The 21,830-nt window shown below is 39.2% G+C and overlaps 1 protein-coding gene across 2 annotated transcripts; it reads right to left on the bottom strand.

The window, feature by feature from the left end:
- Nucleotides 1-3: 3 nt before the first annotated feature.
- bcar1 (BCAR1 scaffold protein, Cas family member) lies at nucleotides 4-20,993 on the bottom strand. Of its 2 annotated transcripts, none has more exons than XM_077567094.1 (7): nucleotides 20,431-20,993; nucleotides 12,923-13,594; nucleotides 12,513-12,662; nucleotides 8,874-9,245; nucleotides 5,343-6,218; nucleotides 4,434-4,520; nucleotides 4-3,085 (listed from the first exon to the last, which is right to left on the bottom strand). In XM_077567094.1, the coding sequence occupies exons 1-7, from the start codon at nucleotides 20,440-20,442 to the stop codon at nucleotides 2,555-2,557; spliced, it is 2,700 nt and encodes an 899-aa protein (XP_077423220.1). In that variant the 5' UTR covers nucleotides 20,443-20,993; the 3' UTR covers nucleotides 4-2,554. The 2 variants fall into 2 exon arrangements, with proteins under 2 accessions (XP_077423220.1, XP_077423221.1); XM_077567095.1 differs by lacking the exon at nucleotides 20,431-20,993 and adding an exon at nucleotides 16,127-16,333.
- Nucleotides 20,994-21,830: the final 837 nt, after the last annotated feature.

Raw genomic sequence — 21,830 nt, 5'->3', positions numbered from 1 at the left:
GTATTAAGGGTGTGCACATTTATTAAATTATTAGTACATTGACTACACTGCCAATTAAATACCAAAGAGTTGCACAGCTCGGGTAGTCGAGTGGTTGTCCCTCAACCCAACCCAAAAGTTGCGGCTTTGATCCCCAGCTGAAGCATCCTTGAGCAAGATACTGAACACTGAATTGCTTCTGGTGCTCCTTCACTGTGCAAATGAGCCGTTTTTATCATGACAACACTGCATCGTGTAATCCATAAAATTGTGGGATCACGGTGAAGGTGTCAAAAGTACATTGTTCAACAAGACCATTTACCATTAGCACTAGATGAGTGCTTCGCAAAGTGTGACGAGAAAATCATTGAATTAATACAAATTAAATTTACATTTAAAACATGCAATGCAGTTTAACATATTAGAATTAAGCTTATAGCTATGCATACAGCTTTTTTAAACTTGTTTTTTAAAATATATCCAGTACTGCACTTATTTTTTAAACTGTTAATGTGTTTTTAAGTACTGTTTTTATGCATTTAAGGTACAATATTTAACTTGTGTGTAATATATTTTAAATTAGTTTATTTAAGCATATTGTTAATGTTCAAACCAGGAAAAATGTTACAGTAGCTTGCAGTAAAAACTTTTTTTAAGGAATAAAACATCTGCCTCATTTTTTCTGAACACTTACAACATGCAGGTACACACTGGGCCTTAAATTTGGCCCCGTAGGCCCAACATTTTTTTTTTTTAAACATTCGTCTGCAATTACGTTTTGTTAAAGGATGGCTATGTGTATTGGACATTATATAGGAATTAGGGCCTATATAATTTTTTTTAAAAAAGAGCGACTGGACCGGCTGCTTGGGAGTACTCCCAAATTTCTTGATGGACACCACGCCCCTGACTGTTTTTTTCAAGTGGTAGACACAATACCATAACAATTATAGTACAATACTTCCGTAACATGTTTTTTGAATTTACATTTTTTCAAATTTTGAATTTCAAATTAAAGATGGAAAACATTTTGAAATTTATTGTAGTATGACCCCCCAATGTAGAAAAAAAAAAGCATGCACGTCCGTGTGCACTGAACACTGGCATTGGCATACAAAAACATTTTGAAATGAATGGCCTCAGTCTTATTTTGCAACAAGAAAACCTGATGTTTTCAGGGTTGCGTTGAATATCCATATTGAAACATCTGACAAACTCATAGAACAAGCATTTTTTTTAAGAATGAGAAATTTACAGTATAAGGTTCATATTGTCTCAAGACCAGCAGCATGCAAAGATTTTGGACTATTACTACTAGTGTTTGTTCAAAGGCCCTTTTTCACAGCAGTCATTCTGACAGTGTAAGACTGAAATAGTGGAACAGATACATTAGTGCAGTGGTTCTTAACCTTGTTGGAGGTTAACAAATAAATATGATTATTTTTCAAATTCAAGACATAGGGTTTCCGGGTGAACAAAATCAACAGGGAGGGTCGCCTTTTCATCAAATCTGTCTCTCTTTCTTTCTGCTAGTTGTGCTGGACTAGAATTGCTCAACGTGGCATTGAAAATCATGCCGTTAAGACGCTGACTCATATCACTCAACTCAACTCTATATTCATAGAGCACTTTTGCTATTAAGATGGAACCCAGGCGCAGCAAATACAATGAAAACAGCAGAGGCACTAGAATTGAACCCTGTGGAACACCATACATCTGAATTCATATTGCGCATATTCATCCAACTACTTTTTTTTTTTTTTTACCTTGACATAGTTAGTATGAAAGCATTACAATAACGAAATCACACGATGTACCATCACAAGTCGACTAGTGAGCGCACCAAATTCCCTGCAGCACAGATAGGCGAAGCAATGTAGCGTATTACCACAAATAATTTGAGTCGGGTGTGTGTCTTGACCTCGAACCCAGGTTAAGAACCACTATATTAGTAAGATGACTAAAAAAAAACAATCATCAAATGAAACCAACACAGGAATTAAAATTGTATATGGACTTGAATTATCAAATGCTTTCAGTGTATGGTGAGCTCATTTACGCAGTTATAATGCAACATTAGGAGCAAGAAGACACACGCATTTCTGCTGGGAATCAAATCCACAACTTCAACCTGGCAAGGTCAATATGAGTCTGTGTTCATCATCAGCATTAATGGGACTGCCCAATAACAACTCACAAACATTTACAAGTTATTTACATAAATGTTTCCTACTTTTGCTCAGAACTTTCCTGAGTGACATTCTTATTTTGATATGGTCTTTCTGAATTTCTAAAATAACATTTGATATTTTACGACTATACTGATTAAATGTATATTTATTCAAATAAAAATGTATATATGTGTGTATATATATATATATATATATATATATATATATATATATACACATACAGTACACATTAGCTGTGCTTGTGTGAATTTACTGTATATCAGACAGTAACAAGAGTCACAGACTCCTTTGGTCCAGAGTTCCATAGCATGTCCATTGCTATATGAAACAAATACAGTGGCCTTGTCCAGATGTTTGTCAGGTTGCGTCCACATCGGGTCATTCTATAGCATCAACAGCTGTCCAAGCACCATTTTGAATTGCTGGGTACAGCCTGCCAGCTCCCTCACCATTTCACTCATTTCCCGGGCCGCTCCAGGTGACGGATATTGCAACGCCGCTGTCTTGGTGCTGATGACAATGTCTTTGAGCTTATTACACAGGGTGTTGCTGCTCTGACCCACCTGCGCTCGAACGTCAGCTGACTTGGCCTGGCGTGAAAGCGTGTCGCCGATGAAAACTAGCTTGTGCGCGCTCAGGATGACGAGCTTGCTGTGAGCCACAAAGATCTTGGGCATCTGATTGGAGTTGACGGCAGTAAGGAAGGCATCAATAGCGTTGTTGACGGTTGTGAAGTTCTGCTCGGACTGCTCGAGGTAGAAAAGGAGAAGTTGGCGGTCGGCGTGGCACAGCTTAGACGACCCGTTTTGAGTTGGCGCGTTGCCTTGAGGGTGGATCGACGACGGAACCCAACCAGTCATGTCATTGTTGATCGGCCGGCTCACTTCCTGCTCGAGTCGTTCAAACTGCTTGATCTGTTACAGTAGATGGGGAGAGTGTGATAGTCAATTACACGTTTTTAACATTAGCACTTAGCAGTGATAGCAAACAATACACAATTTGCAATAGTAATCATACAACAGATGACAACAGCACAGACCGCTCTCACCAATACAAATATTGATTGTAGTATGACTTTGAAAAAACATTTGCCACCTTTCTTGTCACTGATAAAAAAATTTTTTGCATATGTATCCAACTTTAATATTGTAAAGGCAAAACGCTCAGTTTCTAAAGCAAGCTTATCTTACATTTGCCAAGAAAACCCTTTGACGACAAGGCGATTAGAGAAATGATTAGTGGGCTGATGTGGCAAAAGTTGAACTAAAAAATCTATTCACAAAAGAATCGCGATTCTTATTCACTACGATTTTGAATCTTTATAAAATGTCCCAAAATCGTCTTGCCCTTGTTTTGTGTGTACCTTTACTGGGATCGCTGTTCATGTTGTACACAATTTGGCCACTTAGGGGCAGTGTGGTTCAGAGCGTTCTGATATATTGTTAAGTGTAGTCACATTAGAGAGTAGAAGAAAAAAGTCATGATGTAGTTATGCCAAAAGAGTTGTTTTTATTTGCAGCATAGGAAGAGAATATGCTAGTGAGTAATGTTAAGATACTTCTCTCTGTATACATTGCTGCAGCGTTTTGCATGAATAGCCGGATTTTGAGTGATACAAGTGCTGCTAACTCGCGTTAGTCAATGGCGCTTTCTATTTTGCGTTAGCCTTGTGCTAGCTATGTTCGGGAAGCAAGCTAAACAACGTGTGTTTGCATTTAAGTGTGCACTGCGTGTAATTTCTCAAGTGGTGGTCATCAGCTTCCAGACATGTACTGTTTATGTACGGCAAACTACTGCTTGTGTAACGTTGGCCGAAGTGTCCAATGGGATTGCTGCAAGGGATTTTTAAGTGTTCAACTCCCTCATAGGTAGATTACCCTAAAGGATGTTGTTCATCGCAAAAAATCGACTTTACTGGTGACCATTAGACAGGAAATTGACACTCCACATTCCCCTCTCCAAATATGGTATTAATTAAGTGACTTTACTGAGGTGAACATTAAGACAGTAGAAGACTGGCTGAGCTATACATTATACCCTGTAGATGTGGCGGCCATCTTGGACTCCTGTTGAAGGCTGGGCAGGAAATAACGTCGGCTTTAACGGCAATTCCGCCCTAGCACACTCTATTGACTGCCAATTCACTTGTTCAACTGCTATGAGGTGTTTTAGGTTTTTATGTTTCATGACATCGGTGCTACCAATATAAAAAGCTCTTCAGATATTTGATTATATTATTTATATGTTAAAGAGGTAACGCACCTGTTGCTTCTCCAGTTGTGTCTTGTTTTTGATGATGCTGCCTTTCTCCATTAGTTGCTTTTGGCTCTTCTCAAACTCTTCCTTACCCTGACAAAACAACAGGGAGACACTTTCATATTTTAGTGCTTGAATGTTATATATATTATATATATATAATACAGTACAGTAATCATGTTTATGAATACTCTTTTTGTGTGTGCTTTTTTTGTTTATAAATGCTTTCAGATGTATTTTTTCAATAATGTGAAGCACATTGAGTTACCTTGTGTATGAAATGTGCTATATAATTTTTTTATTTCATGAAAGGGGGCGGAGAGACGTAAAACTTATAACATCTGCCCCCAATACAAACATAACAGACAATTACAAAATAAATTCAACAATATCCTAATTAATTGCTACATATCAATATCATATATATTTTTCTTTTTAAAGAATTGTGCTTTTATACATTCTTGAAGATAGAAATGGATGGAGATGTTTTGATTTTACAGTCAAGATTGTTCCACAGACAGACTTTCTGGATTTATTTATTTTTCTAAACCAAAGTATCAAACAAAACAAAAGGAAAGGTGTATTCCTTTTGTTTTGTTTGATACTTTGGTTTGGAAAAATAAATAAATTCCTCCTAATTTGCACTTGATCGCGTTATACATAATTTTGAGGAGATTATTTTCCACCAATTCATTAAATTTTAAGGATTTTAATTCTATAAATATTGGGTTTGTATGATCTCTTATTCATGGAATATAATTATATAAATAAAGCTGCCTTGTCTTAAATTCTGTAAAGTAAATACAGTACCGTTTTATGATGTTATGATTTTAAGATCACTGTATGTTGATTATAATGGCTTTGAATCTCCGTCCACACGTCAAACTGTATATAATTCGATGATAATGTCCTTACCTGTAAATGCACATAGTCATAATCCTCCATCCATCCTTCCTCGGTAGTCTCATATGGACTGTCAGCATCTCCCTCTTCCTCTGCGGCAGCAAACTTTGGCGGCGAGGGTAAAGGTCGTGACTGGATGTTAATCCTCTCTCCCGCTTGATAGCTCCCACTTTCTGATGCCGTTACGTGGGAGCCGATCCCTCCTGGTAACGGAGGAAGCGGTAACTGTTGCTGGTGACTCCGTTTGAAGAGCAACGAGGCATTGCCGTGGAGAAATGAAGCGAGCTGTTTGGTGTCGTCCGGGATTCCGCGCACTGTCATCACTAGTTGATCTAAGACGTCAGCACCTGGTTGTGGTTTGGCGAGTTCTGTATGTAGCCAAGAAATGGCATCTAAACTCTGAGTTTGCGTAATTAAACTCTGAAAGACCTCCTCCAATTTGCCCACCTGTCGGCCCAACTTTGTCTGTAGGGAGCGGTCGGTCGCCTGGCCTGCGTTTGTTACAGCACCCCGGGAAAATTCTAGAAAGTCTCGGAGTGTGAAGCACACCCGGTCAGCAGCCTGGTGAATGGCTGGAAGATTCCCCTCCAGGTTATCCGGGCTTCGCCAGTTGCTTGTGATGAATGACATCATGATGGAGACACTTAACTCAACGGCTTGTTGGAGGCGGGAAAGGCGCTCCATGGCCGGGTCCAGATCTAACAGAAGGGGTTTTCCGATAAAAACGCCAGGGGCAGGAGATGATGAGAACAGCTCATTGTCAGTGATAGTGGGTACGTCCAAGGATGAAGCCGAATTGTTGCTCAGTGTACTCCCCGTGCTTGAGGCGGAGAGTCGCTTGAATGCCCTGTGCAGATCCTCACTTGGAAACTGGGCATCACGGACCACCTGAAACACATTACCAGGTTTCAGTGTCTTTATGCAAAAAGTGGACTGGAGTCAATATATTGATCAGTGCAGTAATCAACAGAATGAGAAAGGCATAGACGGAAAGGGCAGACACCTCACTGCTGATGAGCTGTACGGTACCTTTGTTAGCTACAGCCTGTAGCAAACAAAGGGGCTGCTTGAAAACATAAGAAGGCACCTTGATAGTACTGAGGAACGACAGTTGAATTAAACAGTCAAAATTGTAAAATTTTACTTTCTACAACTTTATATAAAACCAAATAAATAATAAATAAGTAGTAATTAAATAATTACAGTAATTTCTGGACTATAAACCGCTACTTTTTTGGGTTGGAGGACCCAAATGCAGGGAGGCAGGAGAACCACGGCAGGGATGCATGTAATACTGAACACAATTTCTTTAACCAAAACACTAACAGGGGAACTGGGTAAAACTGTCAATAAACAAAACCAACAAAGTTATGAAAATATCAAAGTATCAAAGTAACAACAAAACACAAGAGTGGTGACAGCGACAATTATCTAACCAAGACTGAACGAAACCAGGAAACTAAATACAAGCCAACTGACGAGACAACGAGAGACACCTGGACAAGACACAAGTGGCTAGGGGAGATGATTGGATGACACAAGGGAAAAGGATGACGAGTACAGGTGCAAACAAAACCCAACAAGAAAGACAGGACACCAATCATAACAGCGGCTAATACAAAGGTGCGGCTTATCCATCAGATCACAAGGTGGCGCGCTATAGAGGAAGCGCAAGAGCATCAGGCAGAGCAAAACAAACCAAGTGAGCCTAAATGCAGTAGAGAGACAGAATGAGAGTAAGAAAATTTGCGCCCTCATTATGGAAAAGAAAGTAGTGGGAACCCGGTGCGGTAACATTAAAACACCTGCGGCTTACAGTCAGGTGCGGCTTATATGCGTAACAAACTCACGTATTCCCCAAATTTAGCTAGCGCGGCTTATAGTCAGGTGCGCCTTGTAGGCCAGAAATTACTGTATGTTTCCCTTTGCCAAAAAGATTGTAACTTGTGGAAATGGATACACCATAAAGCATGGATTGTGAGAAGTAACGCTTTCTCTGAAAGCTGTTTACATAATAAGCGAAGTGCGCATCTCGGCAGCGCTGTGCATTATGGGTAGGCCGGTTGGTAGCATGCTACCAACGTGTCATTGAAAACTAATGATCAAGAGCTTTCTTCACTGAAGGGGTCAATTGGGGCTAGAAGCAGGTTCTTAAATGATTGTCACTCCATTAGTTTGGTTACATGTACGTCCGCTAGCAAGCTTCGTGATGCGTCCTTCTGTTCCATCGCTCTCAGGATATTGAGAAAATAAATGTGTGTAAAAAATAAATAAATACATTTTAGCCTCTTATACGTCCATTTGGATCTTTCTTTTCTGTCTGGAAATTGGGACGAGTGAACGGATGTTTAGAGGCGTACACTTCCGTCTTCTCAAGCTTTGCAATGGTGTCTTTTTTGCCGATTAATTCCATTAGGACAGTTAAAAATGGCACCAAGTGCACCTGTCGTTTTGTCACTTAAGGCTGAAAGTCGTTTAAACAATGCTTGGAAGCTTTAAGGTGTGCAGTTACGCAAACACTTTCAGCACTTCATTCGCCGCCATTCACATGACGGCTTTGTTTGGGAGCAAGTTTTTTTTTTTAAACTTGATTTTCACGTATGCGCAAACGTAATGCACACTTTCAACATTCAGTTACAAAATGTATACAAAGAAGGAATGCACTTGTTTGTCTCATTAACGCATGGGTTGGCAAATTTATTTTGCAAAGGGTCCACATGAGAAACTAGAACACTTGTCAAGGGCTAAGCCAACATGCTAACCTCAAATTTGTTTATATTATTTTCCAAATATAAAGATTGATAGATTAATATTGACAGTGATAACTTATACAGTAATACCCATCCTTCACATATTGCCTCAATTCACAAGCATATTACTTCATTCATCTGACCATTAGCGTGGATTTTAAACATAAAAGGGCCAAAACATGCCTTATGAATATTAAACCTAACCACCAGAGGGTGCTAGAACTGCACAAATGGAAATCAACCTGACTTTTTTAACACATGTGCTGCTTTTAATATCATGACATCACGACGATATTGTGGCAGTTTTAATATAACGATATCACGATTTGCCATTATCGTTACATCCCTAGAATGTATTCACACTTTCATAATAGGACTTTATAGTTTAGATACTTGAAATCTACACACTGTTACTCAAAAGCTCAGCTGTCAAGGATTTAAAGCAGTGTTTACTTTCTTTAAATTTAATTTTTTTACAAAAAATGTTTTGATGTGGACATGGCCTGAGGTGGCCTGCCATAACCACAATGCATCATCTACGTCGGCACGCTGTAAAGATGCATGACGGACAGTCATCATAGAGCATATAATCACAATTACTAGCAATCAACAACAACAAAAAGTCATAAATTTATGTCTGTGATTCCAAGTTCACTAATGAACAACGTGTACCATAACCCTCTACTTAAATGAGCTCGAACAGGCGCCTGTTCCCAATCCCCAGTGACCCTGAACAGATAAGCAGTAGAGAAAGTTGCTGGGCGTGTCTGTGCGTTGCAACACTGTCTCCTACCTGCGGTGGGACATCATAGATATTTGTGCATTTCTTGTCTCCTCGTTCCTCTTGCTCTCTTGGGAAGTCATAAACATCCAGGGTAGGTTGACCTCCATGGTGCACACGAGATGGAAAGTTGTAGATTTCCTGAGCCGGCTGGCTAACTTTATCTCTTCCGCCGAGTTTTTTGGTCAATGTAGGGGGAGGCACGTCGTACACATCCTCAGGCATTATGTTGGATTTATGGTCTTCACTAAACATGTACTGGCCAGGAAGCGTGGAGGTTTGGGGTTTCTTTTTGGTCAAATGGGATGGTACATCATAGGTCTCCTCTTTTATTAGATGAGTGATAGAAACATCTTTACTGACTGTGGGTGGGAAATCATAAACCTGGAAAAAAAGAGATAATATCTTTATTTTTAACAAGAACGTCAACAATAATACAATAATAATAATAATAATGAAAATTATCAAATGGAAATAGAATCAGTGCACAGCTTGTTTAGCAGTGTAAATTTAATATCCCCTAAAAAGAACTTGACAAACAACACTGAAAGGATCTTTGTGCAGTTAGTCACTTTTTTACTCGCGACTGCCACCCTTGGCCCAAAGCATAACTGCAGCATCTGTGTCAGGCTCGTTCATGGTGTGCAGTGCGAGTACGTTCACGATCTTACAACCACAGTTGACAAACGAAGACATGACTTCGAATGAGGTAAGAAAAAGTCCACCCCTCCCTCCCGTCCCCAAAGAAACTGTGTACTCTAAAAGGATGATAAAAGCTGATAGGTGCAGTCATAGTAAAACAGTCTGGGCTTGTCGTACTCATCTGGGCATTAGTGGAGCATGCATGATGTACAAAAAGCTTTAATATTACATTTTTAAACGACACAATGCACCTTTCCTCCCCCAGTGTCATGTGACTCGAGGTCTTTAATGTGAATTGGGAAGCAGGCATGTTCAATTTAAAACCTCACGGTCACCTCAAGATCTGAAAAACACAATTGTTGCTCTTCATAGAGATGGCCAAGGTCATAGGGCAATTGCCAACACCCTGCAATTGAGCTGCAGCAAAGTGGCCAAGACCATAAAGTGGTGTGTGTCTTGACCGCTGCCGAATCCCTGAAACTGACTCACCGAACGCCAAGGGTTCGATCGAACCCAGGTTAAGAACCACTGGTGTAGTGATACAACCAGCAAACTTTGGTGCAGGTTCAGTTCCCAGTCAATGATGGTGTGAATGTGAGAGGGAAGGATTGTCTGTCTCTACAAGAGTGACTGATGACAAGTTGCAGTGTCGTCCATCTTTTGTCTAGAGTCAGAAAGCCCAACATGACAGCTGGAGAGCAAAAAGGCACCATTGGCGCTGCGTCAGGCAGCCTTCTACCTGTGCTTCAGTTAAGTTAGCCAGAAACTAATGCTGTTTCTCAATATCAAGAACACAAAGAACGTTCTTGTGACGCAACGAGCCCGGTCTCAAGAAGGTACTTCCCAAGCGCGCAAATCTCCCTCTCGTATTTCTGCAATTCATCGCAGTGATGTCATGTGACTAGCTTTCGATGAATTTGTACTCCTATTTTGATGTTTCAAAATATGTTTGTACAACATACATCATTTAAAAACCTTACTTACGTCCTTGTGATCTCGTGAAACGTCATCAATGGTGGTACAAATACTGTTCCAATCTAAAGTATGCATAAGCCAAGACCACACGGAATTCCCACAACTTATAGTTTAACAACTGCAATTTACAATATCATATATAAATATATCCATCCATCCATCCATCCATTTTTTGAACCAAATATAATTTTTATAGCTGTACCCAGTGGCGAGCAGTGACCTTTTAGAGTGGGCGTGCTGGAGTTACACATATGAGAGCGCCCGCTAGAGCGCGATCTTGGAAAATTTGGGGGTATTTTTATTATTAATTTTGATATTAAAGATTATGTAATTATTATTCTATACCACTGTGTAGGTATAAAGTTAAAGCAGAAATATTAAAGACTGACGCAAGTTGATGCACACACACTGTAATGTAACCAGCTCCATGGTGAGTGAAATGACACAATCACATGCCCACAAATTTGCCAATACGTTGGTTTTATCACGTTTATCACACCTTTTAACATTTTCTTTCATCTGCTGGTATAATGGGTTCTGTTTGAAAGACAAGAATAGCTTAAATAGCATTGTCAAAGTGTGTTCCAAGATTATTGGAGCTTGTCAGAGAGACTTGGGCACAATTTGGGAATACCAAGTAGCCAAGAAAGCAAAAAGAATTATTAGCCAAAACGACCATGTTCTATCTCAGGAATTCTCTCTTATGCCTTCAGGCAGACGTTATAATGTGCCCCAAAGAAAAAACAATCGGTATTTAAAGTCCTTTGTTCCCACTGCTATTAAGCTTCTAAATGCAGACTATGCTCATTTTAAATGATTGTCATTTTATATTTTAAAGGAGTAATTTACTGAATTATTTCTTCATCTGTTTTTATTGTTCTTATTTTGTCTTGTTGTTATCATTTAAGTGTCCCATGCTTTGATGCGTGTCTTTCACTTATCTGTTAATAGACTGATTGTAGATGGGTGTGTAGACTGGGAACCTACAAATGAATTGCCCCTTGTGGGATGAACAAAATTGTCTGAATCGGAATTTACAGTATTTGGCTCATGCTCACGAAGTGGGCTCAACGTGGGACAAGAAATCGCAGCGGAGCCGCAAGAGATTTCAACACACAATTAAGTTTGCTAACCTGTGGACAAGCTAGCTAGCCATTTATGTTTCTCGTACTTCCTGGTTTGAAAGTGACTGGCAAAATTCGTCCCCGTTTTTATTACGATTACTTCAGGAGTAGGACGACCACTTGAAATTATATTATTTTCCTCAAAAGTTCTCCGGGAAAACTGCACTCATTTCGACTCGGCGATGAACTGAACCACTGACTGTTTACCGCAGAACATTTCAAATAAGCCTATTATGCGCATTGGCAGATAAGATGCCTCACTGAGAGCTTTTTTTTCATTCACAACACGCACGTACATTCAACAGCCTCTCGGAACGAACACAACTTGATATGACATTGCGCATGCGCAAAACAAGCTGTGGACTTTTCAGCTTTCCGCGACGAAAACAGGACAAATTACACAGGAATTTAATACCAAAACAGTAAAACTAAGGTATTGTATAATAGAGGACACTGGCAGGTAAATATTTTCACTGATTTTATTGAAGGGCTTGGCATGTTATAGCTTATTATGACTGCTCGCCACCGGATGTACCACAATTTCAGGAGAATTAGAACAAAAACTGCAACTCATACCAGTGTATTTCAAGAACCTTTTTTATTTTCAATATAATCCTAAATTGGATAAATCCCATGTATAATTTTAAATTACACTTCTTTAATATATTAGTCGTACTGTAATTAAAAAGCATCTAGTCACGTGATACACAGTTACAGCAATGCGTTACAACCAGGAAGCTTGCAGCAAGAATAACATCCGGCCGGTTATTCCGTCCGTTCTTGCTTTTGCTTTTTGCATACTTTGAATTGGAACAGTACTCGGGCCGCGACTGATGACGCTTCACGAGATCACAAGGACGAAGTATGGACAAGAACGCATATTGAGAAACGGCCTAAGAATAAAACTGACCTGTGTGTTGTATTTGTCACGTGTGGGAGGCACATCATATACATCCTGCGGGGTTGAAAATGGATGCCTGGGTGGAAGATCATACTTATCACGGTCTGGCTTTACTGTGTCATAGACATAGACTGAGCCTGCTTGAGTAGCAGCAACTCCCTAAAAAAAAATAAAAAAAGATGTTAGAATGCATCGATAGTCACAGCAGTTACAAATTGTTGGCGATAAAGGGTTTACAATAGGGAACAACCAATAATGGGAATTTTAAGGCCCATGATATGAATTTATGTTTTTATACATTTAATATTTTCATTTAAATTTTTCATCTACTTCTGCTCTACACTCTTCCATAGCGTCCTGCACTTGGGTCCATTTGTCTCATCCCTACAGCAAAAGTGATTGTACAGTTTCTTGCTTACCTTACCAAGAGTCTTGCTATCCTCCCATGTGCTCTTTTCTAGAGAGGAGGGCACCTGGTACACATCCTTCCCAATGCTTGGCAAAACTGAAGAGGCCGCCTGGATAATCCCCAGACCAAAAGAAGGTGGCACCTGGTAGACATCCTCCCCTGATATCTCACTTTGAATTGGTGCTAGCACCGGGGCCTTAATCGTCGGTTCTGGCCTGACCTTGACAGGCAATGCACTTGGGCCAGAGGGAACATGGTACAGACTTTGAAGGCTAGGCTTGGGGCCATGCAATGGTGGAATCATGTAGACGGATTCAGGTTTGGACTGTGCTGTATTGGGCGTGGAGTAAACAGCGGAAATTAATGTGTACTGAGGTGGGGTTGGAGGTTGAGTGAAACCGCTCTGTGGGTGGACGGGTCGCTGCATCTGGGAAGTGGGACAGGATGACGTTGGATCTGTCGTGGATGGACTTCCATGTTCCTGCTTTTTGTCATACATGCCAACAAGGACCTTCAGACGGTTGCCAGGGACAATGCCTTGGCGACCGTGAAGTGAACAGAGCCACCAGCCATCGAGTCCTTGTGTGTCACGTTCCAACACGGTCAGGATGTCCCCTTTGCGGAAGGACAGCTCATCTGGAGTTTCGGCGGCATTGTCATACAAAGCCTTGGCCAGAACATTCTGCAATAAACATCAAAAGGACACAGAAGAATTTTAAAACGGTTAATGTTTACATTTTCCGCCAAATGAAAGCTTTATAAAACATTACGATTGCTTTCTTCAACTTCTTCACAATTGCTCTTGCCGCTCTCAAGGAGAAAATGTTAAAGGTCAGATTGGTAGATACTTCTGCTCCTGAAAAATACCTCATTGGCTGGGTTTTTGACCAGTTGGACTTCTTCAAAAAAAGAGTTCAACTGATATAAAAAATAATAAGCAAGTCAAAACGTCAAATTAGAACAACTTTTCAGCCTTTACGTTGAAGCTTTAAACAATGGTGGCTTGTGCTTGGGGACCAATTTCTGCTGCTGTTGAAGTTGAACAATGTTGAAGTTGAACTTCCTTCCTAAAGCTCTATATAAAAAGCAGTCCATTTACAATTTTTACATTCTTGAAAAAAAGATGGCAGCATAAACAGGGGCTGTGACTTTACCATGTTAAATATGATGAAATAATTATAGAAAGTGTGGAAAAAATATCAACACAAACAATTAATCACACTTTTCTGTCCAGGGGACAAGGAACCTTTCTCACTCAGTTCCAATTCTTGTATTCTGCAATGTGCTTTAAAAGCTAAGTGAAAGTTTATATATATTAAATTATCAATAAACTACATAACTCATTTATTCAGGGAATTTTACAATCTTGTATTTTTGATTATAGGCAGATCATGTTAGTCAATTCATGTCTATAGACCCTTTCACACTACACAAAGCAAAGCGAGTGGCGTCAACACACTCAACACTCTGTTAAAAGAAAAACACACAGTGGTCACAGAAATATACTGAAAATGGCAAAAGTAATAATGATCAATGAAAATCAAACAAAATTGAATTGTGGTTCATAAGATATATAGTTTTTTAAAAATGCTTGAAACTGGCCTGGAAAATAATAATGGTACCCCTACAAAAGAGAAAGCAAAGGAGAGACGTGCCTCAGGAGATTAAAAAGAAAATTATAGACAAGCACATACTATTCAGAAATCAAGGATGGGATGACCTGTTTTCTGAGTTTGGTCATGTGAAATTCGCAAGCTTAGCTGTGATTGGCCATTACATAAGCCCTGAGCAACTCTGATGTAATTTTCAGTCCACAGCAACTAAGTGCAGCAAAAAGGCCTGAGATGGTGGATTTTCGCTGCTTAATTCATATTCCTCAAACGCAATATTAATCACAATGCCGTGTTTAGACTATTGGGGCCAAAAAGAACATATTATTGTAGAAAAAATGTTTGGGTTGACTTCCCTGTTAAGGATCTTATTAAATGTTTGGTCCTGACAGGGTCTGTGGACCGACCCCATTATGGCCAAGAAGCCTGACCAAGGCCCATAGGCCAACATTCCAAAGTACTTCATCAGACTTCATCTTGCAGATTCCAGACCTCCATTTTGACACCAGTCAACCGTAGGAAATACAGTAAAAGCACAGCAGCCCCCCTGTGCTTAACCATTAAAGACACTAAAAACTGTTTGCAAAGAGTTTTCCATGTTTTTTCCCCTAATACTTGCAACACGGTGCGTGTCCTCCTACCATGATTTAAAGCGAGCCCAGAGTAGCCCTACAAACAGCATCTTCATTTCTCATTAGAAATATTACTGAACTACACGGTGTAGTGATCAACAGCAGTGGCGGCTCTTCTGCTTTGACTTGCTAGCAAACACCTGAGATACGAGCGCTGTCATGTGGCAGTGAAGTCAGTTGAGCTTATTTCACAATTAGCAAAATAATTAAGACCAAGCCATGTTGGGACCAAACAGACTCGGGGATAGTGTCAAACTTTAATAGAACATTTACTGTGCACTAAACGTCCAGTCATGACTGAAGACAAGTCTTTTTGTTGCATGTGTGCCACGCAAGACAAGGATCTTGAGCTCTGAAATTTTCCTTTTTAAAATGGAAGGACTGCACAATGCCACATTGAGTGCATATATTGAACAATTAGCTTTTTGTCCATGCAGTGACAAAGATGGCATCGTCGGGCTTTGAACATGCACAATTAATTTGAATGTGTCGACTACTGAAATGTCGAACAAGAACAATGGCAGACTGCCAAACTGTGGCAATCAGTTTCACAGTCTCAGTGAATGTTTCCCAGTCCACTTTTTGGCCAATCAGAGGAGCATAATATAATATGCCTTTTTTTTTTTTACTTGCAAAAAAAGATCCACATTTGCCATGTAAATGCAATCAATTGACACTGCATTTTACATTTCCTGTGCCCTTAACCTGAAACCTAGTATATCCAAATACAGTCTAGAGGGAGAGTCAACAAAAGATAGGAATCAACAGAGAAAATGCTTTCCTCTCGCCTCTTTCCCATTTTCTTTTCCTCTCCTCTTCTTCTCACTCACTTTTCCAAGTTTGTGCTCAGCTGTGATTTAGCAAGTCCTGCCAAAGCACTGTCATACACAAAACTACTTTGTCAGACAAGTACACCCAATTGAATACATGCTGAGAGATGTATATATTACAACAACACTCTAAAATACATACCAGAAAGTTCATGTTCCCCTTGTTGCAGCTCTCTGAGCCCTTGTAAAATATATTTCCAACCAATGTGATGAGTGTGTGTCTCCTCCTCACCACAAGCGTCCACAGTCCGCGTATCTTTCTATGTCCTCCCTCCCTTTCCCTCTCCTCTCCTTTCTTGTACAATCTTGCCCTCAATTATCGAGCAGATCTCGACACATTCTGCTGCTCTGTGATCTCACACAACAAGAATGAGACTGTTGTTTGTTATGTCTTGCCCTTTCTGGTGCCCTCCCTCTCGCCTGAGGAAAAGTGGGAGGAGTGTGTAATCCAACACGTCACTTACAGTTGGGCCCTGAAATTTCCCTGATCCAATCTGACCAATGGCTCATAACTGAGTCACTCAAAACAAATAAATTCTTGAGCCTGAGAAGAAAGAAATTCTTCTCTGTAGTTCTTTCTTGCCTTTGACTTTATCTGTGACGTAGCTCTCTGGCTTTGACACACTTTTTTATTGTTTACTGGAATGGTTTCATAGTTAACTAGGGGAATTTGCAGTAAAACAAACACTTTCATTATATATGTTAAACGTTAAAACATATTACTATTAATGATCTTCAGAAAATGCATCCCACTCTGGTCCTACCTTATGCCTCCAATCTTATTTGAATTAATATTATTTTAAAGTTTGCCATCCCGCGAGACAATTAGCCTATCAGAGACTTTTGTGTCAGAAGGTGTGACCGAAGAGGTGTGCCAATCATTTTCTGAGCACGCCGGCACATGCTCCAGCCATTCGGTAACACCCAACAGCCTCGGTTTTCACTGTACACTAAACAAAAATAGAAACACAACACATTTTTGCTCCCATTTTTCCCTGAGTTAAACTCAAAGATATAAAACTTTTTCTACACACTCAAATATCCATTTCCCTCAAGTGTTGTTCACAAATCTGTCTAAGGCCCCGTCCACACGAAAGCCCGTTTCAATATATGCGCACAAGTTTCGGCGCCGTTTCGGAACTTGAAACCAATCACTTTTGGAACCGCGCTCCAGAGTGGAAAGATTTCAAAACGTGCCCTGTACGTTCCAATGTGGATACCATATGCGGGATACTCCTCCAGTTTGATGACGTATGCTCCAATTCTCGCGCGACTGCGCCCGAACCGCCAGTCAGTCAACAATGGCGGATAGCCGTGTCGTAGTCATTTTGCGCAACCTCCCTAGCTTTTATAGCAAAATATGTTTGTGTGATGATGTTGTACTGGAATCACCCGCCATTGTCACTTCTGCTGTGTTCGTCTCACTGATCTGTACATACAACTGGATAGCCGATAGCCCATACACGCCCGTGCAAGCCGTTGAAGCGATATGGCGGCCATCTTACTCCTCCCATCTCACGAGCAGACTACAGTATAAACGATACGTATACGTACAGATTAGACATGTACAGCTCATAGGTTTCAAAAGTCTTGGCCTAGCGGCTTTTCACATCAGTGGTTCGTCTTCTTTGCTGATTCTTCTTCTACGCTTTCCGTTTACTACCTGTGGCTGCGCTACAGAGCCACTTCAGAGTTGGCATATACATTACAACCGTTAAACGTCCGTCTTCTTTTGGACACACGTATGTCTTGAAACGTTTCTGTGTGTACAAGATTCTTTTGAGGAACTTTGCTTCCGTGTGAACAGGGCCTTAGACAGATTTGCGAATATATATATATATATATATATATATATATATATATATATATATTTATTAGGGGTGTGAATTGCCTAGTACCTGCCGATTCGAATCACGATTCATAGGTCACGATTCAATACCAATTAATCCCGGTGCGAATCTACAAATTGATTATTGCGATTTTTTTTTAAACTCAAATTTAGAAAATACTAATCAGTGAACTTGTACATGTACACTGTAAGATTTGTATGAAAATGTATTTATTTATCTGAAAATTCAGCCTTATAACTGAGCCACTGCATTTAACAAAAAGGTTACAGCAGTCTGTTTCATGTTTGAACAGCACTGAAATAAAATATTAAGGCTTAATGTTCCATTAATATAACATTCTTCCATGCTTAATGTGTGAATCCTAACCCTAAGTAAGACGTTTTGTTGAATATTCCCATAAAAAATTGTTGTATTGCCGAATCGATTTTTTCTAACATCCCTAATATACTGTATATATATATATATTTGAGGGAAATGGCTTTGTGTATGTGTAAAAATATATTTTTTAGATCTTTCAAGGGATGCAAAAACAAAGGTGTTGCGTTTATATTGTTGTTCAGTATACATTTAAAAAAACAACAACAAACCAATAATATTTAGTGTTTTGCAACGCTCCAACATGAAGTCATTAACAATGTAGCAGCCATGACTAAGGCCGACTTGTATACGAACGTGCACATCTCGTGCACATTCATGTTAGTCAGGGGTGTGCCTTTGGTCAAAGGTGTGCAGTTTGAAAACTACAAACTCCTCCTTTACATAAGCCCATGCGTGCACACACATGTAAGAAAGAAGTGAAGGTCAAGGTCCTCAGTTTCCTTTCAGTGCTTTTAAAAAAGTATTCACACCGTTTACACTTTTTCGCATTTTGCAACCTTACAGCCACAAACTAATGTAATGACCAACAACATAGTAGCGCATAATTGTTATGTGTGTTAAAAAAAAAAAAAAATTGGTATAATGCATAGTTTTCCAAATTTTTAATAAAAATCTGAAAAACGTGGTGTGTATTTGCATTCAACCACCCAGAGTCAATTCCTTATAAAGCCAAATTTTGCTGCAATTACAGCTGTAAATCTTTTGGAGTAAGCCTCAACCAGCTTTGAACATCTCCCGTTTTTTGTGAAATAGTTCAAGCTTAGCCAGATTGGATGGAGAGTTTCTATGAACAGCAATTTTTTGTTTTGCCACAGATGCTCAATAGGATTCAGGACTGGACTTTGAATGCGCCATTTTAACACATGCATAATGTTGTTAAATGGCAGTCGACCACTGGTTTATGAACATTCTGCATGTTTTGTTGTAGTAGAAGTGTGAGTAATAGACTGGCCAGTAGTCTAGATACCTGCCTCCCATTGAAAATGTGTGGCACATAATAAGGGGGAACATAAGACATTCGAGGCCCGGGACTGTAGATCAACTCCAGTTGTGCATCAAGCAAGATTGGGAAAGAATTCTAACCAACAAAGCTTCAACAATTAGTGTCCTCAGGTCACAAACACTTGCCAAAGGTGATGTAACACAGTAACATCAATTTTCTTTAAAATGAGTGACGTCTTGAAATGCAAGTGAGCAAACAAGTCTAGCAGTTTGTGAACAGGTTTATAACATTAAGTGAAGGTTTATGGTGTTTACTCTTTTAATTGTCTTATTTGTGTGTGTCTAATTTCTTACTCCATTTACAGTGCTTTGTACGCAGCGATGTTTTTTATTTATAAATAAAGTTGAGTTGAATAAACATGGCATTGTCCCAGCATTTTTGGAACACGTTGCAGCCCCAAGTATCAAATGCAAAATTAGCAAATATTTCTAACTATTAAATAAATAAATTAAACAATAAAGTACCTTGTCTTTGTAGTGTATTCAATTGAATAAAGGTTGCAATTGATTGAATGGGGTTTGTATTCATATAAATGTATGAAATATGTAAACACAAATTAAGCCTAAACATTGGATATTGTCTGAAAGCCTGCAGTTAAAGCACATCTTTATTCATTTAATTTCAAATACACTGCGGTGGTGTTTATAGCCAAAAATATTAAAATTGTGTCGATGTCACTCACAATATTTATAGACCTGATTGGAGGAGTCATGGAGTGGGTTATTACTTATTGGGTTATTTGTTCAACCAAGCCTGTTATGTAACCATATGCATGCATATCTTGCATCTGTGAAATCCCAAAAGAGTCATTCAACATGCCAGCAGTCAAGACACAGACGTGTAACTACAGCAAATCCAAACTCAAGATCACATATGAAACACCATGCTTTCTGGATGGCCTGTCTGAATGCATGCTCTTCATTCCCAGCATGTGGCTAAATAAAAATGTAATTGATTCTGAGAAAATTTTGTAGCCTACACTTCGTGATTCAGTTGATTTATTCAAATATATATATTTTTTTGTAATCGAAATGGACATATGATGTATGTACTACGAGGTGTAGGGTGGTGGTCTGACAATTCACAGACACAGTATGTTCATCATGTTATATTGATTGTGCAACAGAAACACAACTGCGACATTTAAAACATACATGACAGAATAATACACGCATGAGGGTATGTACAATACTGAAATCGAGTTGCCATACTTACGGGGACAGACATTTTGCTAGTTAACGTCCTTGATCTTAGCTGGAAAACGAACGGTGGTTCCTTCCCAAGACCTTTTCATGCACGGTGACACCTTAAGCCTTTTCCACCAGTGGAAAAAGGTGTATCCACGACTCCCGGAGTGTTCGCCCCTCTTCCTCTTATCATAATTTACTAAAGCGCAGAGCCTATACTTAATAAGTCGGCGTCGTGAAAAGCTTCGAAAAAAGCTTAATGTGACAAGTGTTTTTACTGCACGTCAGCAGTTTTTCCTTATTGAATTTTCCGTATGCATACGAACAATTACAGAAACGTTTAGAAAATCCGTATGCAAGCTACGTTTAATGTAAACATCTTGCACATCTCCTTAATAATAGGAACAGGACGCTTGTCAACTGGAACACACCACATCCGTTGGGTATAACAGTCGGACCTTAAAGGGACCGCCTCGTGAATATCCAATCCATGTAATCTTTCCTAACTTCATGGAGATGTGTGTGTGTGTGTGTGTGTGTGTGTATATATATCACATTATATATATATATATATACCGTCCATATAAAATGTTATTTTTTAAAACTAGGCAGGGAGACATCCCCCCAATATGGCATTTAGGAAAAGTTAAAAAATAAATAAATAAATAAATAAAAGAAGAGATGTAGTGTCTACCACATTGTGCACGCTATAAAGACACAAGTCACACAATTTTACTACATTTAGTCATGTACAAGCAAACAAACAAAAACTCTCCATAAAGGCAACTTTTATATTCCCATTGATCACAATATCGGCACAAAGCCCATGTAACTAAGTAAATGTTTCAAATGTTGCCTGTTATGGTAACTGCAGTGGCACATTTCATTACTGAAAAATTAAACTGTTTTTTTTTTGTTGTTGGTTTTTTGCTAGTGATTGGACAAATTGCTACCATTTTATTGAACTATGATGACAATTGTTAAAACAGTAAAATGTTATCAATGTCAACACAATCTTAAAATGTTAAATAAATAAAAAATACTATAGCTATTTAAAATATTAGATGCTTAAGAGATGTATTCTTTTTTTTTCTCAGGGAGGCAAGGACAATGTTCATTCTGGCCATGAAATTTCAAGAAAACTCTTCTCTGACTCAAATGAAACAGATCACTTTGGTGGCTGACCCATACTAACCCAAGTCCATCAATAATTACCATGACTAAATGATTTTCTAAGCAAAGCGGCCCATGTTTGCTGATTACGCATTTCATTTTCATTATGCGCTTATAGTACTACCAGCAGTAAAGCAGCTTGCATGCAATGCCACAAATGATATAGCAAACTGCAGGTCTTGATTTCCACATCTGTATTGTGAGATTGAGCTTGTTTTAACTTGGTCGTATATATTCAACTTTCAGGTCATTGTT

The sequence above is a fragment of the Vanacampus margaritifer genome, chromosome 6 (assembly GCF_051991255.1).
Source record: "Vanacampus margaritifer isolate UIUO_Vmar chromosome 6, RoL_Vmar_1.0, whole genome shotgun sequence".
Lineage (NCBI taxonomy): Eukaryota > Metazoa > Chordata > Actinopteri > Syngnathiformes > Syngnathidae > Vanacampus > Vanacampus margaritifer.
Note: the sequence above shows the minus strand (reverse complement) of the source record. Positions and strands in the feature narration are given on the sequence as shown.